Source organism: Cryptotermes secundus, unplaced genomic scaffold, assembly GCF_002891405.2.
Source record: "Cryptotermes secundus unplaced genomic scaffold, Csec_1.0 scaffold451, whole genome shotgun sequence".
Taxonomy (NCBI): domain Eukaryota; kingdom Metazoa; phylum Arthropoda; class Insecta; order Blattodea; family Kalotermitidae; genus Cryptotermes; species Cryptotermes secundus.
In genome coordinates this window covers 210122-221589 of record NW_019731578.1, presented here as the reverse complement: position 1 = coordinate 221589, position 11468 = coordinate 210122, and the positions used below count along the sequence as shown (strand labels likewise).

General features: G+C 40.4%; 1 protein-coding gene across 2 annotated transcripts in view; it reads right to left on the bottom strand.

Moving 5' to 3' along the window:
- Positions 1-6677: 6677 nt before the first annotated feature.
- The window catches only part of LOC111867165 (early nodulin-like protein 2), a 187421-nt gene continuing 182630 nt past the window's right edge, over positions 6678-11468 (bottom strand). For both annotated transcript variants that reach the window (XM_033752576.1, XM_023856760.2), the window contains one exon: positions 6678-7711. In XM_033752576.1, coding sequence (XP_033608467.1) covers positions 7479-7711 — 233 coding nt within the window. In that variant the 3' untranslated portion in view covers positions 6678-7478. The remainder of the gene's footprint in view (positions 7712-11468) is intronic.

Here is an 11468-nt window from a genome sequence, read left to right as displayed (position 1 = left end):
AAGATGCTTTGTGTCTATATACATAAATTACATGCCTTGTACACTTCAATTACTATTTATGTCACTTATATTTGATTAATTTCCACTAGCTATTACACTTTTGTATATGTATTAGCTTAATAAAAGAAACAATCATTTATGTCATCTGTTTAATTTACTTGTAGTTTAATTTATTATGAATCATGTGTAAAGAAGACTAAAGTTTAACTCCAAATTTCCCTGTCTTTCTATGGCTCTACGTCCCTTCGGGTCTTGGCAGCTTTCTCAGTTTCTTAATTCCATACACAGTTGGTAGGTGGTAGGACCCTATGGACGGGGGATCAGCCAGTCACAAGGCCGCTACCTACATACAGAACAACATAAACACAGAAAAAGTGCACACGGACATCCACGCTTCTAGTCACCCATACGCGTGACAATATTTACCTTTAAGAAGGCTGAAACAAGGTGATCCATCTTTTGTAAGAAGCAGAAATTGGAAAACAGCTCGCCGTATTTTCAGGATCATACGGTATATTCCAAAAACTGATGCCGGAAGCAGCGTCATCAGTAGCGACTTGAAGCACAGAGCAAATGATGCTCGAGATGGTTCAAGTTCGTATAGCAACAGGCGTGACCCGAGCGGTTTGAACGGCTGTTGTACTGCCATGTGGAAAGCAAATGGAAAAACTACCACTTTATCACTTCTCCTGGGCAGTCTCTTTCCAAAAACAGAGATACCATGTATGCGAGTTTCCTCTGGAGACAAAACAAACCCGGAGCGGCGGATAGAAGTGACTAGAAGACGAGGAAGAAGACGTAAGAAGATGCTGGATGACCTTGGGGGACAGAAGAGGATACTCTCATTTGAAGGAGAAAGGTTGAGAACGCATTAAGTGGAGGAACTGTTTTGGAAGAGACTGTGGACCTGTCGTCTGACAGAGTACTGATGAATGAATGATGGTATATTATTTGTTGATTAATTCTTAGTTGCCACTGTTTTTTCCATTAATATTCTGTTAAGTATGCAATGAAGACCTCTCGGGCAAGCTTTCATTTAGATCTTGATAATGCAGAATATGTAGGTGTGTTTATTGTGAAATATCCCGTAAACGAGAATTCAGATGCTCAACTCCAATTGTTTGTTTGATATTATCATCAAACTAGAGCTGAAAATTTACCTCTAGTGGCCGCCATGTTGTTTCACATTCCAAAAATTTGTCGTAATCATGTTAACGCATTTCTACAACAACTATTACTAAACATACACCTGTGAAGTGTTGCTAATATCGTTTCCACCTCAGAAGTTTACCGGGATATCGTGTTGGAATAATGAATTAAACAGTTGGAAGAAGTTGGCAGGCACAAACCGGAGTTGCAGCGGTCGGTTAGAATCGAAGTCTGGCTGTGTGTGTGTGTGTGTATGGGCGACACCCGACTTGTCCCTGGATCCTTGACCCATGGCGGCAACTCTTTCCTTACAGGATGTCACAAAAGCGGGTTCTCATATTTGTGTTTTTCTCTGAAGGTATGAAAAATATAATATAGTATTTCCAGTGTCTGATATATTAATCATCTGCATACAATGATGGAGGCGGGATAGCGTAGTCATTATAGCGACTGGCTACGGGCTGGACGATCGAATGGCTGAAGTTCGAGTCCTGGTAGGGTCAAGATTTTCACTTCTTCACGTCGTCCAGCCCGCCTCTGTGGTCCACCCAACCTCCTATCTAATGGAGAATGGAAGCTCTTTCCCCAGAGGTAAAGCGACCACTCACCTCCAACTAGTGTCGAGGTCAAGAAAATATGGTTCACTCCCCCATACGTCTTCATGGCCTAGTGCTTAATTAGTTAAGAACAGAGACAACTTTACATACAATTAGATAAATTATTTAGCCTTGTTTAATACATTTTATACCAAAGTCGTAATTATAGCTGAAATACATTTAGGTCATAAAATATGTACTCGAGTTCCATAATTGGTGGAAAATTTCTTGACTGCGTGACTGTCTGCTCTTGAAGTAGGGTTCTTGCCCCGTAGCGATGAGGAGTCTTGCGTACCTGCAAAATTTCTATGTTACTTTAGAAAATAAACTGTTTCAAATATTGACGGAACATTTATAGATCTAGCAATTAATCTTCAAGTTTCCCGTGAGAGCTATACGTCTCCTTTCAGTTGAACTAAAGGATAGTGTAACAGATTTGATCAAGGCGTTGCCAGGCAACAGCTCTGTAAACACGGTCTAACACGCAACAATAGAGGAGGCTGTGTTTTTCGTGTTCACGGTGACGTCACGAAGCGGTGGGTAGTGGTCACGTGACGTGTGCTTCCTGTGAAGCTTGTCCGTTCCTCGGCTATATGAGTGACAGAATACGTTCGGTTCAGGGACGAGTCAGTTCTCGGTAGGAGATAGCCACGGGAAGTTCGTAGTTGAAGAAGAGGTCAGGAAGTCTGCCTGTGGAGATTTAACGTGTGATTTGAAGATTTTATATGTCCTGTATCACAGTGATATTAGAGGTGTGTGATTTAGTGAGACATTTGTAGTTCCTGTATAAATCAGTGAGGACTAGTGCAGGTAGACTGAGCAGATTAGTGCGGAGTGATTGTGAATTGTGTAAATCGGCAATAGTATTATAATGTTTGTAGTTACCGCCTGTAAGTATCCAATAAACCCAATTACCAATCCGAACCCGCGTCTTATTCACTGAGTGACACGTGACAACAGTTTCGATATTGAAGGCATCGTTAAATAGCAAGAAGCCAGGCAGCAAACCGACATACTTTTCAGTTGCAGCTGAAATATCTGAAATTAATTACGAAAATAAACACAAACTTTGGAATGTTTTAAGCATGGCCGAGACTTCAGATATTCATTGCAGTGATGTACTTGTTTCTCTCGCAGTGATTGTAATTCTCTTAGAGCGTTTCTTCCTTTCACTTGAAGTTAATTACATCTATAATAACGTATTTTGGTATCTCAGTTTGTTGCAGGAAGAATTGCGGTAGGTTATTAATTCAGAGATGTTTTCTGCGAGACTTGAAATTTCCTAAAGTAAATCATAGGCCTCCATACTACAACAGAGAACAAATAGGATATTGTTTCATGTTCAGCTATTTGTGATATCCTTATGTAATGATCTCATAATCAGTGATCAATTTAAGACCTTGAAAGCTTTGAAACGGAAGTGCAAAAGATGGTAATAGAATGAAATATTAAAACAGAATAATTCGCTTTTGGTTAACGTGTTTTTCTTTTCTGGAATAAATTTTGGCTTTAATTTGAATGTTATTTTTCATCTGACATTCTGAACAAATGCTTCAGTAGTCTGCTTTTGCCTACCAACAAGAATCGTGAGCCAATTTGTTTGGTACCTATCTTGTGCACATTAATAATACAGAATATTAAATCTGTATTCAGTATCATGGGAGGAGGCGAAAAGTCACTTCAGTCCATATACAGCAAGCGGAACGGGAAATACGCGTTTCATTTGTTTTGATTGGTTATGAACGGAGAATGATTGGCTATAACTGAACAAAAAAATTAAGCCTGCTAACAGAGCAGTAACACTTGATAGATATGCACAATAAAAATAGCATAGAATTTCAAGGTAAGACAAACATTAACCCGAGGGCGCAATTTACATTAGCATTAATGGCTACTTGAGGGAACAACTAACACCTTCAACAGGTAGGGCTTTAACCAGAGAAAGGGAGGGGGTGGGGGCGGGAGAAAGACTGGAAACTTTTATAAATTTTATAACTGTAAATATAATATATGAAATTATTTATCACAGTACTACTCGGGTTCGATTCCTGGTATTGGCAGGAAGTTTTCTATTCACTACCACGTCGAAACCGAATCAGGGGCTAACTCAGTCCCCTTTCCAATTGGTACAGCGGTTCTCTTTTAGGATTAAGTTTTATATACGTCAAGGTGACCGCTCATCACCATCTAGTGTCAAGGTTAAGGTAAGCCGCACACCGGCATGCGTCAAGACATGTAACAGTCAAGACACGATGTCTGCGACATGACACAAAGAAAGGAACACAGTTGAAACGAATGAGATTATGAAAACCGCCGCACACCGATCTGAGTCATGATGCTGACGTCAGCTTCATGCCGACCAATCACGAATGAAGCAAGACTGCGTCTTTTGTCCAATTCCTTGATGCTTGTCTTGACGCAGTTTGTGAGCGGCCTCCATAAGAGTGAGTGGAGCCATTCCTCTACTCCCCTATACGTCTTTATGACGCGGGGCTGAATTTTACAAAGGGCAGATTCGTACTGCAAGGCTGTTTTACAGAAGCCTTTGTGGTGCTTCTTGGTGAACCGTTGATCCAAGGGGAACCGTTTCCATGCAGCTGTTCGCTATAAGACGCGCCACAAAGGCTCCTGGAAGAGGACACTTAATCTGGCGGGACTGTGGGATAATACAACAGACGCAATACGAGAGGAAGTGTGTTTGGTCATCAATTTTATTTATTGATATTGAACATTTTAAAAAATTTATGCAAAAAAGAGAAAACATGATAAGACCATTATACAAATGACGATTGCTCTAAGAACACACCAAGTTATTCACATTTCCATTTCACAAGTTTCTGGTGACAGTTTTCCTGTTCCATATTACACACACACATATGATGATGTGTCCGGATGAAAGGTATCCAAAATAAAAACATGTATATTTCGGAAACTAATTGTCATACGCGTATCCGGTTTATGTCATCGGAAAGGAAAACTCTGGAAGTTATTTCCTCATACCTGGCTTACGCGCATGCGCCGCCACATTTTTGCTACCATGTTAGGAATCACCTGGACAGAGATGGGATATGAAATGGCAGAGGTGGACCAATCGCTTGCCCTCCTGGGTCGCCAGATTAAACTCCAGTGGATTTTTTCTTGTGGGGTTATGTGAAGAACATTGTCTACCAGGTTAATATCGATGAACTTCAACGCCTGAAAACCTGCATATGGGACGCTGTGGCTACGGTAACATCAAACATGCTTCAAATATGGATATTTGTCGTGCCACCAAGGGAAACCACATTTAAATTTATATATGCAGAAAAAGAACTTTGATAGTTTCCCTTTATAATGGCGTAACCCATTAATGTGTATAATAAAATCTTTCTCAGATATAATAATTTTATTATGGATACCTTTTATTCCGGACACCCTGTATTTTCATTGGTGCCCAAGTTACAGTTCATTTACTTACTTTTAAAACACAGTAGGCAAAAAGATTTTTCTCGCCTGGAATATGAGTACATTTAATTACACAACTGCATATCAGAAATATAATATATATATGTATATATATACGTCTTGTAGTCATATTCTGTATGTGAATGTTGTCAATCTGATATATTCTTGTTATCACGATTACTGGTCAGACAACTTCGTCACTATGTACCCGTGTGACATAGGAACCTGTAGAAGATACTCGTAAACCTCATTCAATAATTTAAAGAAAGTTTTATTAATTTTATTAAAATTGTTAACGTTAAATCGGTGGTAACCTGTGAAATTTATTAGTAAGTACTTTTCTTGACATTAACGAGTATTTGCTGTTTTGTGGTCATCGTGTGACAGACAGATTTATTGATGAATGTTATTACTCTGTTCGCTGGATTGGCCGTGGCGACCTTGTCCTATGGACAGCAATATCTTCTTTTTATTCTTCTTCTGTTTCTTCAGTTTCTCATAAAGGCCCTTAGTCTTATTCAGTCCAGGCAAAATTTTGATCCAGATTTTCTGATTTAACATTCACTCACATGTGTATCTCTTGATGGGTCTTCCTAAATGTTATTATCTTTGTGCCTTCTGTATCAGACAGTATTCAAAAGGTGAAGACTCGAATTAGACGAGCCACATAGCAAGTAGGTAAGGCTGTGTTTAGAATGATTTGGTGGATTTGGGACATCTGCCATGTTACGAAAGGAAATACATATAGTAACTTGAGAATGTTCTTTGTCATTTCGTAAATTCACCTGTACAGTGAAGAGAACTGTGGTTTGTAAGCCGTTAAATACACCCAGGGCAGGCTACAATAGGCCAGTCAGTGGCCGCCGTGCCGAGTGGACCCAGTTGGACTCCACCCCCCACAAAGTGAAATTAATTTTAATTTAAATACTTTCTGTACGCCTTTTACGTAAGCATACAGCGTTTTATGACATCACTGCATCCGTCTGTCATGATATTCTACGCTCTGCCCTTTCATGTCCGTCCGTTAGCGATTTCTTTCAGGAATTTGGTGAAATGTATGTGGAAGAGATTTAACAAAAGTTATCGACAAAAAAAGAATTAAATCCAGAGACCTATTGATTTTCAATGAAAGTTGAAGTGAACTTTAATGTTTAATCACTTCATCTCTTCACTGTTTAATACCATTAAGTAATGTTGCATGTAGGGCCGTGCCATAGCTCAAGCGGCTAGTCGCTGGCTTCCCACCGCGGTGGTCCGAGTTCGATTCCGGATATGGTCAAGTGGGGTTTTGTGGTGGACAAAGTGGCGCTGGGGCGAGTTTTGTCTGAGTACTTCGGCTTCCTCTGCCAAACTTCATTCCACCAAATTCACCATCATCATAATCACCCGGGGAAGGCTACAATAGGCCAATCAGTGGCCTCCGTGCCGAGTGGACCCAGTTGGACTCCAGCCCCCACTAAGCGAATTAAAAAAAATTAGTGTGGAATGTAGATCCAAATGGAACACGTTTCGTGCCAACCACCACACGTCTCAGTCAAGTAGAGTGGGATGTTTGATAAAATTGTATTAGAACTAGAAGAATGCCCAAATAATTATTGTAGCATGTAGACCAGTTGCTGGGCAACGACCGCGAGAAAAACTAACACTTTCCCACGGAAACAGTTGAACTACAACAATGAGGAACAGTGTTTTCTGTGCGGACCGTGCTGAGATGTTATAAGCGGGACAAGTTGGGAGCTGCAATTAGTTGATTTGTAGGTAATAAGAAGGGCAGGAAGTTGGTGTGAGATGGCCACCAGCCTGGGAGTTAGTTGTGGGATATTCGCCAGCTAGTAAGGACGTAAACAGAGAACATTGTTAGGATTTGTTACCAGGAAACGGCTAGATTGAGAAGATTTATCGTGTGTTCTAGTGATTTGTAGAGTGTGTAGATTATAGTTATTGTAGTTATGGTCTGTAAGTGTGCAATAAATCACATTACCAATCCAAATCCCGTCTATGATCACTCATACACGCGATAATATTTTCATTGTTGGTTACATTTGACTGACTAAAATTTCGCTAAATATTACAAATATTCGAGATTCTTGTGAATCGACTGTTGTTTAACAGTTTCCTAAAGAACGAAGACTTTACAGTTTGTGAGACCTCCTAACGTGTTCCTCTCAGTAAAACGAAAATTAAAATATATAAGCTTCCCACTAAACGTTTCTTAATTGCACAAAACAATTATTTATCGCGAGGTTGGGAATATCGACTATCGCATCCTTCTCGATTTCATATGTTGTTTCAGAGAGTGAAGCCCTCGGCACAGTGCTCCACTCTGTTGTCAGGAGGTGGGTACTTGCAGCAGCGTGATGACAATACTCCGAATGCTGCGAGGATAAGCGACAGTACTGCAATCCCACATACAGCGCCACCTGCTAAATCTGCCAGTGGCTCTCCTGGTTTGGGTTGCAATGTTAATATTGAGATCAAGCCTGCGCACGTCAGCAAGCTAAACATGCTTAGTATGATGTAACCTGTAACAAGAACACAAATTATTAAGTTCGGTCGGCACAGCGACGGGCTACAGGTCGGGGGTCTGATTTTCGGAAGAGGGAAGATTCATATCTTCTCCATAGCGTCCACACCGACTCTGGGGCCCACCAAGCCTCCTACCCAATGGACACTGGGGGCGATTGCCCCAGTTGTAAAACGGTCGGAGAGTGAAACTTACAACCCATCTCCTTCTAGTAACGAGGTCAAGAATGGCGGACCTATACTTTCACTTCCCCGTACGTCTCTGTGGCATAGTACTTATATAATTACACACAGGATCAACATTACTTTATAATTATTATTATCATCAATATTTTTAAAACCATATTATAGGGTGTCTTGTCCATAACCCAGTGTCAAACCTTGTCCCTAACTGTCAGTACAGTGTGATTACATAAAGGCTTTTATATTGGAGCTCCATTTTATTTTAAATATTTGTCTAACTACATAGCCGTCTTGCTGTCTATATGCGTGGCTCTTGGCCACTTTTTCAGTTTCTTAATCTATACACAGTCGGTAGGACTCTTTTGACGGGGTAACAGCCCATCGGAAGGCCGCGACTTACACAAGGCAATACAAATACAGAATAAATGCACACAGACATCCATGGCTCTAGTGGTATTCGAACCCACGATCCCAGGGTTGGAGCGGGCGAAGACGGTTCATGCCTCAGACTGCGCGGCCACTGTACTCGGCTCTTGCTGTCTTTACAGCTCTAAAACTCACAATTTTATATGGTGTAATTTAATATAAAACAAAGGTGAAAGGTGCACAGAACATAATTTTTATTTATATTACAAAAACAATAAACAAGTGAATTTAATTTCATTTTCCTTTTTTGGTTTTTATATGTTAGTTTAACAACCAAATGGTCGCGCCATAGCTGAAGCGGTTAGTCGCTGGCTTCCCACCGCGGTGGCCCGGGTTCGATCCCNTAATAATAATAATAATAATAATAACAACCAAATCCCCTGTCAGATTATGGCCATTATATTCGGGTCCGTTATAACGAGGGGTTATTCTAGTCTTATCTCTCTCGTGCTTGCTTTAGGTCCGTTTATCACATTCTCCTTGGTTTGATTATGTTAAAATATTTGGTGCAGAGTTCTAGTTATTCCCATGCTCCTGTTGTTTATTCTTTCTTCTGTTTAAATATTCTCTAAAGGACCCTGTTCTGAAACACCTTCAGCTTATCTGACGACCGTGTGTCTCTGCTTGGTCCGAGCGATTAAGTGCAGATAAAATTAAAGTAACTTTGACAGATTGCCTATAACCTGAATACCCTTTTGTTTGTGTTAGAGGTTCGTGGTTTAAACAGGAACTTTTACTAACTCATTCCGATTAAATACATCGATTGGAGACTGGCGGAATTTACCCTCCACTTTTTTGTAATATTACTGCTAAACCCACAAAGAGACACGGGGGGGGGGGGAATCGAATTTCTGTGTTGGGGAAAGTTGTAAAACGCAAATTATTTCATCATACTTCCTATCTGTTTTTTTATTTACAAAGAGTTTGTTTCCCTGTGGTTACTTCAAAGCGTTGCCTTAAAACAAGCAGAACCAGTCCATGAGATTGTTGATTTTGTGTTGTGCAAGAGGTCAAAGCTTTCAAACATCCACGAAATGTTGGATTATACATCACAAGAGCAACATGATTTACGTGAGAATATTGATTTTATCTAATTTAGGGCATGGCTGAAACATGTAACCTCAGTCCTCTCTTTAGTTTCTCTCTTGCATGAACAGCTCATGTCAGAGTCTTGGAGGATGTAAATGGACGTACAAGTTTCATAGTTTGAATCCAGTGCAGTACCCTTCGAGAACTCAACAGAAATTCACATTCTTATAATAAAAACTTTCTTACAATTAACTTCCCCTACTTTGTCCCCTGTTCCTTTCCTATTCTGAATGCTATCGAATGATATGTCTAAAAGCAATTTCCCACTAATAACACGCATAAATAGTCAATCGCAAACCGCCTCCTTTATATAGTATATTGCCCTCTACACATGCAAGTAAAATATTACAAGTGTTTCCAGAATAGACACGTTACCCTGATACAAAGACTGCTTGCTCGTTTGTGACCTACTACACAGCTTACCTGCATGCCATGTGTTGATGCGGGACAATTATTGCCATGGCAACGCGAAATGACCTAACCTCATAGCTTTCGTCTCACTGTTACGTTACATTTTTGTATATCGAAGGATGCTACATAACGAGAAATAAGTTGAAATTTAAATTTTACAATTTAAATTACTTTCAGACAATTTCTAAGCAAAAGAGAGGTTCAAGACGCGTTATTCTGGAATGTCACGCCATGTAATTTGGTAGATATGTTCTTCTGGAACCTTGGTACCTCCCTATGAATCTACACGGGGTCACATCCCAAAAGGCAGTAATCTTAGCGATCTCACTGCCATGAGAACCCGAGACCTCAGTACCGGCATTTGTTTCTGTTCCCTCCATTTGCGGCCTGGGGTTTCATAAATCAAATCTGGTCTGAATAATTATCCTCACTTTCTGTACAATAAAATCATGAAAAATGGAAGCACGTATTCTGTGTTTAAAACATCTATGACTGTTAGTCATCACCATAGTGACGTAGTTCATGACGTCATTAGAACCTTACTACGTTCTATTCCCAGCTTGCAATGGCAACCAAAATGGCCGCCATATTGGAGATTTCTTTGAACAAGTAAAAATTGAAAGTAGAGGTATCCCTGTAACAGGCCGTGGAGGTCCATAGCTCAATAGACAATCGGCTCATAGATGGCGGCAAGGTTGTCAACCCTACGCGCCGGCCGCCCTTTACCCCCAAGAATATTCCAAGAATATTCCTGATAATCATTTCTGTTAGAGGCTGAGTCGACCCCAGGCTCATAGTGTGGCTGGAAGGATTACGTCAATTGAAAAAATTCAATGACCTCATCGGGACTCGAACCCGCGACCCTCCGCCTTGTAGCATAATGCCTGAACCAACTGATTTCTTTGAAAAATAAGGACACAATTTAAAATATATTTTAGATACTGACTACATGCATCTCTTATGAAATCCCTTCGTTACGATATCGAAGGAATAATATAAGGTTCACCATTAAATTATAAGATCGTATTTCTCTGATAGGTTGGCGTGCAATATTCGAGTAATATAAACTTCTAAAAGCCGTGCGTGGAACATTGTTTACCTAACATGAAACGTCTAGCAGGTGGAAAATCTCCTGACTCATAAAATGTTCGAATCTCTGCTGCAACAGTGGCTATGTTCACCGAGGTTTTCCATGGTTTTGTCAGTCCCTGGAATCAAATGCCAGTGATGGTACCCTCCACATTTTCAATTTATTATTCACTAATCATCTCACAGTTCGACATTATACAGCCTAAGCTGCCAAGAGAGTCCTTAAATGAACTATAAATTTTGCTCTGTCCTGACATTCGGGACAAGCGGTACCGTAGTTGGTTGAGGCACTATGCTCCAAGCGGTTTCAATTCCCGTTGAGGTGGATTTTTTCAGTTAACATAATCTTCCCAGCCGCATTATGGCCCTGGGATCGACTCACTCTCTAACAGAAATTAGTACCAGCAATCTTCTTAGGGTAAAGAACGTCCAGCGCGTAAGGCTGATATCTTTACCGCCATCTGTGAGCCGATTGTCTAAAGAAAATGTGGTAGCCTCGACGTCTCACAAACTTACGGCCTGTTACAGAGATAGCTTACCTTTTAGCCCTTACCTTTA